The 14,107-nt window shown below is 37.1% G+C and overlaps 1 protein-coding gene across 12 annotated transcripts in view; it reads right to left on the reverse strand.

Annotated features, from left to right (window-relative positions):
• The window catches only part of KANSL1 (KAT8 regulatory NSL complex subunit 1), a 178,136-nt gene that overhangs the window by 23,836 nt on the left and 140,193 nt on the right, over nucleotides 1–14,107 (reverse strand). For all 12 annotated transcript variants that reach the window (XM_081576459.1, XM_081576452.1, XM_081576460.1 and 9 more), the window contains 2 exons: nucleotides 10,018–10,130; nucleotides 9,029–9,224 (listed from right to left, as the gene is read on the reverse strand). In XM_081576459.1, the coding sequence (XP_081432585.1) occupies nucleotides 9,029–9,224; nucleotides 10,018–10,130 (309 nt within the window). The remainder of the gene's footprint in view (nucleotides 1–9,028; nucleotides 9,225–10,017; nucleotides 10,131–14,107) is intronic.

Consider the following 14,107-nt stretch of genomic DNA (forward strand, 5'->3'; position numbering starts at 1 on the left):
TAATTATTTCAGCATACTTAAATAAAAACATCTACTTCACCTACTCATGATTTTAGAATGAGATGTTAGGAAATGGAAAATGTTGGTCGGTAAAGGCTTCATTTTCAATTTCAGTATTGCCAAGTATCCAAACATCACCTACAAAGATATTACAGAACAGAAAGCAGATGTTCTGAAATGATTCTCTTGGAATCACTGTAATTCATGCACATGCTTAATCAGGATTACTTTACCAAGGTTCTCTTTATCAAGTAAGTTGGCGAAACAAAATAAGATATTCTTTTAAACAGAAGACTTCTAAGTCTTCAATGTCTTTTATGAATCTCTGAGTGGAAGATACGGCATGAAGCGCTCTCTGAATTGATTCACCCATCACATTACAGTGGGGGCAGATACCTCAAACTATCTACGAGCTCATCACTATTCTGAAATCAAGACAGTTACTACACCTGCTGCTAAATCTTGTTATTTAGGAGATCCAACCAGTCAATCTTAAAGGAAATCAGTCCTGAATGTTCACTGGAAGAACTGATGCTGAAGCTGAAACTCCAATAATTTGGTTCTGGCCACCTGATGTGAAGAACTGACTCATTGGAAAAGATTCTGTTGCTGGGAAAGATTGAAGGCAGGAGGAGAAGGGGATGACAGAAGATGAGATGGTTGGATGGCATCAGTGATGCAATGGACATGAGTTTGAGTAGGCTCCGGGAGTTGGTGGACAGGAAAGCCTGCAGTCCATGGGGTCACAAAGAGTCGGACATGACTGAGCGACTGAACTGAAGAAATTTATAAACTACAAAATTTAACAACTGTTTCAACATACTTGGTTTCCCCTATAAGCTAATGTCTTTTATTCTGTGCATTAAAAAAAAATTTATTCTGATAAAATTCCACAGACTTTATCACACTGCCAAAGGCTTGATCAGCTGTAAGAAATTCCGAGATGCAAGAAACAGAAAAGAATTCAACGCCAAGGATGGTCTTGGGATACCTGCCAGAGAAGTGGTAAGGAAGTTTAAAATCTACTCCAGTATTTTGGTGGAAAAAGCCAACTGGAAGAAACTGAAAGCCCAGTCCCAACCTACGTTCATGTAAGAGGTCCAAATTCACCTCAATTCTGGAAGTCTCTTCAGAAGCTAATGGAAAAACTGTAGTTTAAGGACACTTCCACAGTCCAGGGATCACAAGACTCCTACAGAAAACATGCTTCCCTGGCTATGGCCCCATACGAGCTGTGGAAGATACTGTAAATCATACAAGAACACACTGTTAAAAGGAAGTTACTCCATGTAGAAATGGGAAGAAACGGTCCTCAGTGAACTAGAAATAGAAAAATTAGAAAACAACTTTTAAAATAAGTATATTAAAATTTTTCATAGTGATAGAGAGGAATACAAGTCATGAGACAAGTACAGGATTAAAAAAAAGTTTCTAAAAGTACTTAAGATGATGTTTCTAAAAGTAACCGATTCTAAGGGAAAAAGTACACACTGAAATAAAAAACCCAACTGGTAAACAAAGCTAAAGAAATCAAGCAATATGGAACAGAGAATGAAGATCAACAACAATACACAGACATTTATATTTAAAAAGAGAGAAAAGAAAAGGAAAAATCAGAAGAAATAATGATTAGAAAAATTTCAAAACTCAAGCCAAATAAGAACTCTCAGAATGAGGGTGCAAAAACCAAGACCTAGTGGCTAAAAACCAATTCATACATCTAAATATGTCCCTTGATATTGCAAAACATAAAAACAAAACACACACACACACACACACACCCCCCAAAAGTAAGGGATTGGGGTAAGAGAGAAGATACAGATAATCTATAAAGAAACAGTTAAACTGATACCAGAATTTTCAACAACAACAGTAAGTACTGGAAGGCAATGAAAGTATCTTCAAAGTGCTGAATACAAAAGTTTACATGTAGTTAAGTCATTATTCAAGAATAAAGGCAAAATATAACTGTGTATTCACAAATACATATATATATACACATTTCACATATAAATGTTAATTCTGTATGTTTTTAATATATAAAGACTTTACAACTCATACCACTATTGGAAGGCTACCACATGTAGTCATTAAGAATGGAATGGGATGTAAGAAGCAACAGTGAACAAGAATGGCAAAAGTGTTGGTAAATGTAAGTAAGTAATTAAGTATGAACTTAATGACTAATTTGGGAGGGACTGAAAAGCGAGATAACTAAAATAATAGATCTTGAAAACACAATACTGAATTAAAACACACACACATCCAGACCAAAAACACACACCAAAAAAACCAAAACCAACTTGCAGAATATGTACAACATGACAGCATTACTGCATTTTGTGCTCTTTGGTTACCTCTTTCTAGTGTCAAGAAAGAAGATAAAGGAGATAAAAGAAAATAAAATGACCACTGGTTATCTATAACTTTCTTTTAATACTAAAAAAAAAACATGAAGTAAAAATAAAAATACTAGCATTTACAATGGTGCATACATCAATGTTTGTTACATCGGTCTTTATACATCACAGAATTAAAATCATCAGGGAAGGAGGCAGGTAAACCTGTAATTTTTTCTATACAAAGAGAACTTAAGTTCTTCACATAATAAATTTAATAGTACAGAAGAGTGCTAGAAAACTGGCAGGGGTAATAAAAGAAAGTTCAAATATTAATATTTCAGAGCAAAGGTATATTAAGTTTTGAAAACTGCTGAAATCCAAGAATCAAATTGGGAACAGCACTGATCAGTTTGTCTTCTAGATTTAGAAGTGAGAAAAGGATTCAACTATCTTATGAGCAGCCAAGACAAGGACCAATGGCCAGTGTAATAAGAATAGCGACCCCTTCCCAGATCCTATCTCCAAATTCATGCCTGCTCAGAACCACAGAACGTGACCTCTAATTGTAAATTGGGTCTTTGAATATGCAATTAGTTTAATATGAAGTACTACCGGATTTGTTGCTGTTTAGTCACTAAGTCACGTCCCACTCTTTGTGACCCCAAGGACTGTAGCCCACTAGGCTCTTCTGTCCATGGGATTTCCCAGGCAAGAATACTGGAGCGGGTTGCCATTTCCTTTTCCAGAGGATCTTCCCAACCTAGGGATCGAATCCACATCTCCTGCATTGCAGGTGGATTCTTTACCACTGAGCAACCAAGCCTTAAATCCTGAAATCCAAGCCTTAAATGACAGGCATCCTTATAAGGCTACATGAGAACACAGACACACTGGGAAGGTGATCATGTGACGATGGAAGCAGAGACAGGAACTATGATGCTTCAAGTCAAAGGATGCTAAGGCTGCCTGCAGAAAGTGGCAAGAAAGGATTCTTCCCTGGAGCTTTCAGAGGCCAGGCAAGGGCTGACATTGATTTCAATGTCAGACTTCTAGCCTCCAGGACTGGGACAGGAAACTAATTCAGTCAGCTGCTAAGTTTTTCCTAATGATAAATATAAAGTCTAGATAGATAAAAAAAATTTTTAATGATGAAATAAAAACAAAACCCTTTGCGTGGGGACTACAAGTAGAACACTGTAGAACAAAGGAAAAGAAAGCAAATCTGAGAAATTCAGAAAAAACATACTTGGAAAAATATTAAAAAGAGTATAAGATAACACAGCCTCTATTATAAAGTAAGAGAGTAAAGTAAAAGGACAACAAGATGACACAATAAATATAAACTTAACTGTCATTCCTTTGCACTATGGGAGAACCAAAGGGCTGAAGACAGTGAGAGAAAAGTTAACAGCTAGCTAACATCTGAATACTTGTTATTTGTGTTCAAAATATGCCAGTCACTTCAGGAATCTAACTTAATGATCACAACAGTGTTGTAGAGCAGGTAGTAAGAGGTAGAAAAAAAAGAAAAAGGAATGATAACACACTGATAATTGGTATACTTAAGAGAGGCAACTACAAACTTAAGAGAATAAAAAAACCCAAGTGTCACCACATTTCTTCTATAATAACAGAAAGAAACAGAGGTACATAAAAAACACTCTGAAGCACAGTCTGGTGCAGTGCTGCAATGGTAAAAATATTCTGTATTAGTGCAACTAAATATGTTAGCACTAGTCATAGTGACAGTGAAGTCGCTCAGTCGTGTCCGACTCTTAGCGACCCCATGGACTGCAGCCTACCAGGCTCCTCTGTCCATGAGATTTTCCAGGCAAGAGTACTGGAGTGGGGTGCCATTGCCTTCTCCAAGCACTAGTCATATGACTACTCAATACTTGAAATGGGACTGGTGTGGGTGAGGTACTGAATTTTTTAATTCTAATTTTAAATAGCTACATGTGGACAGTGGATACCATATTGGACAGCATAGAGTAAAATCAGTTACCAATAAAAAGGAAAGAAACTAAGACTGGCCAAAACAAAACACAATAAACAGTTGTTCTCTTCTGCCTATCAAAAGACACAAGAAAGAGTTTTAAGGGACAAAAATTATGATCTAAGAACCTGAAATGCAAACTGTTGCTCAAATCACTTAAGAACCACAAACCCAAATTCAAAACTCACACAAAGAAATTTCCTCCTGGTCCACTGGGTAAAGACTCCAAGATTCCAATGCAGGGGGCCCAGGTTTGATCCTGCAACTAAGACCCAGTGCAGCCAAAAAAAAAAAGGTATATGAAGATATTCAAAACACACTGAAATGTTATAATTACAATCACCCTAAATAAGTATACTTTTATGTTATTTCAAAAACCATATAGAAAACAAAACATTAAATTTATTTAAATTTAATGAGAAAAATGTATACAACTAAATGAGAAAAATGAATACAACTGAACATTAGTATAAAGAAAAGTAAAATGAAAGACAAAAAACTACTGGAGACAGGAGTCAGTCACAAAGAGGATATAAATTTATTAAACTGTACTAGACAGTTTTCTAAAAAATCAACACAACAGACCACAAACATAAGCAGAAACTATAGAAACATTCTGACCAAAATGCTATAAGAATTAATAATTAATAACAAACACTGAAAAAGAAAAACTAACAATTTAGAATCGAAACATGCAATTCTTAACTCCTGGGAAAAAACCTAAAAAACTCAAAGGCAACTTACAAATAGCAGAAAAAACACTTCCTTCACACATCAAAGGCTGTGGAATGCTATCCAAAACTACACTCAGAAGAAAATTCAAAAAGTTAAAAGCTTTTGTTCTTATGTAACAAAGAACAGAAAATAAATTAACCAAGCATCTGAATAAAGGCAGAGAGGGTGAGAAAAACCAAGACCACAGGAAGAAGGAGTTAACAGCAAAGAACTGATCTTTGAAATGACCAATAAAATAGAAAAACTGCTGACAAGACTGATCAAGAAAGAGAAGACAAATATAATGAAGACTGAGAAATGGGTATTAACTACAGATAGAAGGATAGAAAAAGAATGCTTAATAAGAATCTGTATGAGTAAATCTGAAAGTATCTGAGAGATGGATAATCGTCTACAGAATAGATGCCAATCTCAGTTTCACCTTGAGTTCTAACAAATTTTAAAGAAACTGATCCTTCCTTTAAAATCTTTAAACATTTCCAAAACACAGCAAACAATAAATGCTGTAGGTGTTCCAATTCATGTTCAGCTGTCCTACATCAAAATTGATAGTGACCTTCTAAAAGTATTGCCATTCAAACCAGAAATGTCTCACTACAACCAATTATTTCTTAACACAGTTCTAAGAGTGAATCCAGACAAGGAAAAGGAGTAAGAAGTATATAAGAAGGTGTCATATTGCATGATGACAGAAAGCCAACCTAGAAAACAGAACAATCAAACAAAAGACACTGGTAGGAAGAGTTCAGAAAAGTGTTCAATTACAAGATGGAATACCTAAAAATCAACATCATTTATAAAATCATTTATAAAATAACACTAACAGAAAAGATCGCATTTCACATGACCAAAATATCAAGAATATAGATAACATGAATGAAGAGATAAAATACTTGGATACATAAAGAAATTCTGTGTTCCCTTAACATTGTAACAGCATTAATTCTCTATGAAGGATTTCCCATTACAAATCCAATGCAATGGTTATGGAGGAAGTCCACTATCAAAGAAAGGCTCTATTCACCATTATCTGTTAATCACAGAATATCAGTTCAAAGTATTAAAAAAAAATTCTTTTGGCTTGAGGACAGTTGGTAAATAAATTAGAGCTTCTACTTATTTTATCTCAGCCTTCCAAAATTTTGTATGTGCTTTATAATCCCACAGAAGTTTAGAGGCTATTGTTCGAAGCACTGGGTGATTTCTGAACACTCTGCCACTAGAAAGTAAGCTCCCTAAGAGCAATGACTTTTGTTCACCAAGGAAGCCCAGGTGTCCTGGAACACAGAGCGGACCCAAAACTGCTGAATAAATTTGCTTGGCAAATTCATCATCTCAAAATGAGAGAGGGCAAGATACTTGCTCAGTATCACTAATCAAGGATCCATTGGAGATACAGTGAACAACTAAGATAGAGAGAATGGCCTTTGTCTCCAACTACGGCAGAACTCCAGCCTAACTGCTAAAATCAGCAGATGGTTTATTTCCCAAACAAAAACTACTTCTTTGTCTTATTTTCCATGTAGCTTACTTCTGCATATGTCAGGAAGATTCTGTTTTAGACACTGGCACTGGAACCAAAGGGCCTTTAATATGCTTTGTATGTTTCCCCCTAATTTTAAATACATGTATGTACCTTCAAAAGTACATCAGTTTTTAGGCATGAACGGGAAGAAAACTACTGTCAATAGCAACAAGAAGCCTTGCTACTTCACAGATACAAGAGTCCAGGAAGCTATCCTACAACTTCAGAGAAAGAACACTATTTCTCCACGAGGCAGTGTTGGTAGGTTTTGTTTGTTTTTGTTAAAAGCATCAAGGGCATGGCCATAAACTACTTTCTTATACTTAACAGTAATATACTGTTTTCTTTGATTTTCCAATATCAATTCTTCAGCCTTTCAGAAAATAATTTAATTTATACAACTATTAATAAAAAACTGACTCAAATGTCAACATGAGAAACCCATCAAATTCTTTTCTAGTACTTTGGTAATGCAGGCAGTCTGAGGAAGAGACGAGAGAAACGTTACAGCCTGATAGGCAATTTTCACTAATGATACTTTCCTTTTAAAAAGATCACAGCAAAGATATACAGTCCAAATACATACTATAACAAAACAAGTCAAGCACTGAAAATCTACTGTCCAAATAGTAATCGTTTCAACAACTACCCGCCTCTTCCTTGTCCTCAGTTTTCCCACTGACAAATATACTGCAATAGCAGTATCTTAAGAAACATTCCCCTCAAACAGGCTATTTCTCTATTCTCCTTTACAGAAACATTCTTTGAAAGTGGTATCCCTCAGTTGATGATTCCCTCAATTCCTTCCCTCCCATTCTCTCCAGAACCTAATCCAATCAGAATTTCACAAAACTGTTTACAAAGGTCCCAGGCAACCTTGGCCCCACAAAACTGAACGGTCAAGTCTCAGTCTCAGTCTTCATCTAATTTGATTTGTCTGCAGCATCTAACACAGATGATCATGCCTTCCTTTCTGAAACATTTTCTTCACTTGCTTCTACATACCACACTCTCCTTGTTTTCCTTCTATCAATACTTCACTAGTCATTCCTTCCCAGTCTCCTTTCACATCTCCAAGGCTTAGAATGAAAAAATGCCTCAAGGCTGAATTCCAACTGAGTTTCCCAGCATTTCCTATTCTCTTCCTCTGCTGCATTTTTCTCCTCAGCACTTAACACTATTGAAAGTGAAAGTTGCTCAGTTGTGTCCGACTCTTTGCGACCCCATGGACTATACAGTCCATGGAAATCTCCAGGCCAGATAACGGAGTGGGTAGCCTTTCCCTTCTCCAGAGGATCTTCCCAGCCCAGGGACTGAACCCAGGTCTCCTGACTGCAGGCGGATTCTTTACCAGCTGAGCCACAGGGAAGCCAAATTTAACACTACAGAACATGCCATATACTTCATCTATTGTTTTATTTACAAAAATTCTTGCCCTAGTGAAATAATCTAGTGGGTAGAAACAGAAAATAAAACAATAGATGTTCATGTATTATTTTCTGTTTCTACCCTTTAGATTATTTCACAAGGATAAGAATTTTTGTATGGTTTATTTTTAGTGTTGTACCCTCAGTGCACAGAGCTCTATAACAGCTTACTGGAGGAGCTCAAAATTTGTTGTTGTTGTTGAATAAATGAATTAATAAAAATAAAAGTGTTAACACCATCAGACACCATGTACTAGTAAAACTTATCAGCCAGATACCCTCAAAGCAAATTACATACATACATTTCATTTAATCTTCACACAACCCTATGAGATCTCTGAAGCATTCTGGGGTGGAGTGGGGTGTTAACATGCTCCATCTAAGTGGCAGTGCCACATTTCAACCCAAAATTTGTCCTCTTCAAAGTTAATCCTCTTAATCATTTGTTTTTTTTTTTTTTTACTGGAGTACTATTTCACTGGTTTTAGAATAAATCCAACCCTGCTATTTGAAGAGTCAGCAATCGAAAGTTTCCTGTAAATGCAAAATAATTTCCATTTTGTCTGTGAAGACAAACATTTGTTTAGTATCATCAACTTAAGAGATTTTAATGGAGATTCTTAATTAAAAGTAAAGCATTCCACACTGCCATTTTCAGTAAAAACAGTAAGAAGACACACTGCTCTCCTTCATGTAATTGATGGCAGAACTCACAACTGCTCTCTCCCATTTCTATTAAAAATCCCAAGCCAACTGTTTCCAAACCTGGCTGAGGAGTCACCTAGGAGCTTTCTAGCTTTTTGACCCAACTTCAGAGCAAATCGAACCAGAATCTCTAGGAAACAGGGCTCGGGAACCTAGTATCTTAAAGCTCTGCGGGAAGTCTTATTAGTTAGCCAAGTGTGGAAAACACTGGTTAAATGAACCAAAGTTGGCAAGGACTAGTACCTCTACCTGAGTATCTGGCTCACTTTAACAAGGACCAAGTCTCACTGGTACTGACCTTCTTGGAAAGAGGCACAATGCTGCTGGGTCGAACAAGTCTCCGTTTCTTACAGCTCAGCACAGGACGGGTTCGGGCTGCCACACAGGTGCCATCAGTTGATGAAGAAACTAGATTCAGTCGTTGCTTTTTATGCAACTGTTCCTCAGCATCAGAGTTGTCACCTGGAATGTGGTCTGCCAAGACAGGCTGAAGACTACACAAGGGGAAGGAAGAATATTTACTTCATAGAAGACAGAAAGAAACAAAGCCTCTAATATTGGTTCAACCACCTCTACTTGCAAATGTTTACAGACACTCCAGTACTGTGTTCTAGAGCACACAGAGATCACCTCTTGATGCTGCTGTCTGCTAATCTAAATGGGGATGCAATGTCTGTGCTTATTTGTAAGACTCTTAGTGGATGTTACTCTATCGTGTCTCGAAAATGCAAAGGTCAGTAAGTGAACGCAGGAGGTTCTAAGTGATTTCAGCTTTCTTCAACAACAAAAACATAAATTTTTAAAAGTCTAGAAAATTACAACTGGTAAGAAAATGACAAACTTTTGCAAATGTTAATAAGCTGCCTGAGAACCAGTTCTACTGGTGAATCTTGCCTATTAGGGATGTGTACTCACTGTTCACTTGGAGAAGGATTCCTTATCTTTCAAAAATACAGATTTACAGACTTTAGGACTCTAATCTGTTCTACAGTAGAGGATTTTACTTCTACAAAGACAGAGCTAATCACAACAATTCATAATAACTTTAGGACTTTCAATTTTTCTCCATACTGTGACGATTTTAGGCCACAGTAAGTAACAGGAAAATACATTAGCATGCTACTTAAAATATACTTGCTACAGGTGGAGGCATGCACAATATTACGAAATAATAAGGTTTCTGCTTCTTTAAAGCAGGGTTAGTCCTGGCTGGAGATAACTAAGCCTCAAATTCATCTTTTATAAGCCTGATGAGCATATAGAAGTATGCAGAAGAGATAAACTTACGTATTAATAACTCCATTGACAGGTCTCAACGCTCCACACGATTTAGCAGACAGTGACTCTGAAGGATGACCAGAGGCACCGTGGTTTTCCAGTGGCTGAGAAACAGATTCGATCTTAATAGAAGAAAAACAAAAATACATCATCAACATTTAACAGCATTAGCCTGAAAAGCAGCACCATTTCACTTAAATGAAACACCTAAAATTTCTCCCGAGCAGCTTGACAAACAACTCATTTGTGGAACACAATTTCAGTATTTCTTGGATTTGTGACTCCTGGGCTGAAGTCTTAACAAATTCCAAATGAATGCATTTTCCGGCCTTAAAAAAAAAACCCCTCGTATGACTGAGGGGAAAAAAAAATTAAGAGAATCAGGTTTTGCTTTGTAGAGGAGAGGTGAGGAATTAAAATATTTAACAGACTAAAACTGAGAGGGAAATGGCCTAATGATTCCATGGAATGGAAGCACAGCAAAACAATTACATAGTAACAAGAGTCTTCAAGTTTTCAACCTAAAAGTCAAGAAGGGTATATAATTTCAGTAGCAAGACAATTAAGAGTATATTTAAATATAGTTAATACCTGCTTAACCTCACAGAGTATGTTGGAAGCTTGTTTCTAGAAAACTATACTAAATATATATATAATAAAAGAAATAATTAATAAAATGTCAATGAGTAACTAATAACTAATGCTACCAGGTAGGAACTACTGTCTGGATTATACAAATCAAATTCAGTTGACTTTAAAACAATTTTTGAATCTGAACTGCATGGGTCCATTTATACGTGGCTATTTTTAAACAGTAAATATTACATTACTACACAGTACACACTCCAGCTGGTTGAATTTGGTGATGTGGAGGAACCATGGATAGAGTGGGCCGACTACACACTACAAGTGGATTAAATCCAGTGTTGTTCAAGAGTCAATGGTATACGCTTAGAATTTTAAATATAAAATGAAAAAAGGAAGGTGGGGGAAAAAATTCTGCAAAATTTTGAATTTCGCTATTTCAAAACAAATGATATTTACTAGGCTAAAAGGGGCTATCCAAGTAGCACAAGTGGTAAAGAATCTGCTACCAACGTAGGAGACCCAGGGTTCGATCCCTGGGTCAGGAAGATCCCCCGGAGTAGGAAACGACAACCTGCTTCAGTATTCTTGCCTGGAAAATTCCATGGACAGAGGAGCCTGTCGGGCTAGAGTCCAAGGAGTCACAAAGAGTTGGATGCAACTGAGTGACTGAACACACACCACAGGTTAAAAGGGGTAGGGGCAGCCATGAGATGTCAATCACATGGAGCATCTGAGGTACTGGCAATAAAGCCACAGTTCAGTTATCCGAGGGCTATCAGAAAATGGCTGTGGTCCCTGTCTCCTCCTTACATTCAAACTGACTTTGGGGTGTTTTGATGTTCCCTTTCCTGTAACTGCTATCAGGATGTAACAAAGCCAATATTTTGATGCTGAAATTCTACTTATCAGTATTGTTGAATTTCTTTTTTGATCTTTATACCTACAAGGAGAAAAAAACGGAAGGATCTGAAGACCTGAGAGCAATCTCAAGAAAGAACAAGAGATTGGGAAGCTAATTTTAAAAATGTAATACAAATTATCCAAAAATCTAGATCAAGGAATACAGACAGACAAGACACATGAGTAAATCACAATGAGTAAACACTGGGAAAGTGTTCTGTCTTCCTTGTTGATTCCCTATACTTTTACTGTTGTACCTTGAACAATTAATTGTATTAGTCAACGACACCAAAATCATGGTACATTTGGCTCACGTACTCACTGCCTTAAAAGTCACACTGATTTCCTCCTGGAAAGTATGTGTAAGAGTTGTACTTTGGTTACCTGATGTGAAGAGCTGATTCACTGGAAAAGACCCAGATGTTGGCAAAGATAGAAGGCAGGAGGGAAAGGGGGCGACAGAGGATAAGATGGTTGAATGGCATTACCAACTTAATGGACATGAGTCTGAGCAAACTCCAGGAGACAGTGAAGGACAGGGAGACCTGGACTGCTGCAGTCCGTGAGGTTGCAAAGAGTCAGATGTGACTTAGCAACTGAACAACAACGAGTTGCAAAGATGTTTGTATCTTCTGACAAAGTATTTTACTCCCTCTTAAAGTCTATCTTAAAGAAATAACAAAACGTCCCCCAAAATCTTATACATAACGGCAGTCACTGCAATGATATGGATCAATAAGCTAAATACTCAACACCCGAGGCACAGTTACAAAATGTGGTATACAAAATAAGAATATTGAAAATAATCATAAGGGTTAAATCCAAAATATTTTTAATACAATTGTGTTGACTAAAAATGTAATACAGAAAACGACAAGGTAAAAATAGTGTTACAGAGGCAGAATAAGACGAATACTGAAGTTTTCTTTATATTTAGATATTTTTACAAAAAAAAAAAAAGAGAGAGAGAGTGAGCGAGATAGAGATAAACCCAAATATCCTCCTGAATGCTAGTGAGGATTTACTATTCAGGGAACACCTCAAAAGGCCCAAACAAATATTAACATTATGGTACAACAAAGAACAAATGATTTAAAAATTCAGGCTGGTATTAACCAGCAGATGTGTAACACCAGCCATGTTACAGCTTTCCTAGATTTCAAAAGTTCTGCTTTAGATGAAAAAAGTCTCCTGCCAACGTGAAAATGCTATCTATGACTATGAACTTTCTGGTACTGATCTAAAGAATGTGTCAACTTTATATTCACTTAAAACAATAGCTTTTAGCATTAAATTGCAACAGAGATCTGGTTTATGTATCTACATGTTTTCACAAGGTCCCACGTTTAAGTAATAGGTTGACTCTCCATTTGATTAAGATTTACTTTCTAGGGACTATGGAGAACTAACCACCAACCAAGACACCTGTCAAGACAAAATGTTGCCATTCTTTAACAAAATCTCATTTCAAAACAAGTTTACCTTTCTTATAATTAACCTATTGTTTTTCATGACTACAGGTGTATAGTAAATGTAAAGGTCATTAGTCCTCAATGTGCATTTTATTGTTTTTCTTAGAGAAACCTGAACTTTCCTGGGGGTAATTCACTCCCTAAATTAAAACAGAAGTCAACAGGCAAAACATTTAGCACAGAAATGTTAGTCAAGGATACAGAAGCACACAGCAATTAAGTGCAAGAAAGTCAGAGAGGAAATGTGCTTGGATTTCAGTTTCAACCATGTAAGTAGGCATTGAATATTTATAAGGGATCTGCTTAAAAACCCTGGGATATTCTACGTGTTAATCACCCTCAAGTCCAAAAGCAGGGCACTGGGGCAACTAGGTTCATCATCCATTCTCAAATTCAAAGAGCTTAAAATATTAACCCCAATCCTCTAATAGTGTTTCATCTAGAAAAATACAACTCACTGCTGCTACTGCTAAGTCACCTCAGTTGTGTCCGACTCTGTGCGACCCCACAGATGGCAGCCCACCAGGCTCCGCCGTCCCTGGGATTCTCCAGGCAAGAACACTGGAGTGGGTTGCCATTTCCTTCTCCAATGTATGAAAGTGAAAAGTGAAAGTGAAGTCGCTCAGTCGTGTCCGACTCTTAGCGACCCCATGGATTGCAGCCTACCAGGCTCCTCCGTCCATGAGATTTTCCAGGCAAGAGTACCGGAGTGGAGTGTCATTGCATGGTCACACGTAATTTTACTTAGCGCTTCTTAAATGCATTCACATTGCCTTAAGAAAAAGTGAACACCCCTTATCTTGCAGTCCAAAAGGCTTCAAAGACAGGGTAGAGAAATAGCTTGACTGTTACTATTGCAGTGGTTTACATCATTAGTATTTTCAGGACACTAAAGCATGACTCAGATACTTGTCATCCAATGGGAAAGTGTAAACAGGAGTTGTTACAGAGCTTCTCTCAAGCTTTACGTGATATTCAGATACACTCTGAGGGTACATGCATCTGACACCAGGGAGAGTAGAAAACCCGAAGTGGTATACAGAGTACTTCCGTAAACCCCCTTTTTTCTAAAGTAGAGCCCCAGGAGATTACCTTCTGGGGCTATCTTAAAGGTAGCAAGGAGGGTTACTGAAGTGATT

The sequence above is a fragment of the Giraffa tippelskirchi genome, chromosome 3 (assembly GCF_054371585.1).
Source record: "Giraffa tippelskirchi isolate mGirTip1 chromosome 3, T2T-mGirTip1v1.2.pri, whole genome shotgun sequence".
In the NCBI taxonomy this organism is placed as follows: domain Eukaryota; kingdom Metazoa; phylum Chordata; class Mammalia; order Artiodactyla; family Giraffidae; genus Giraffa; species Giraffa tippelskirchi.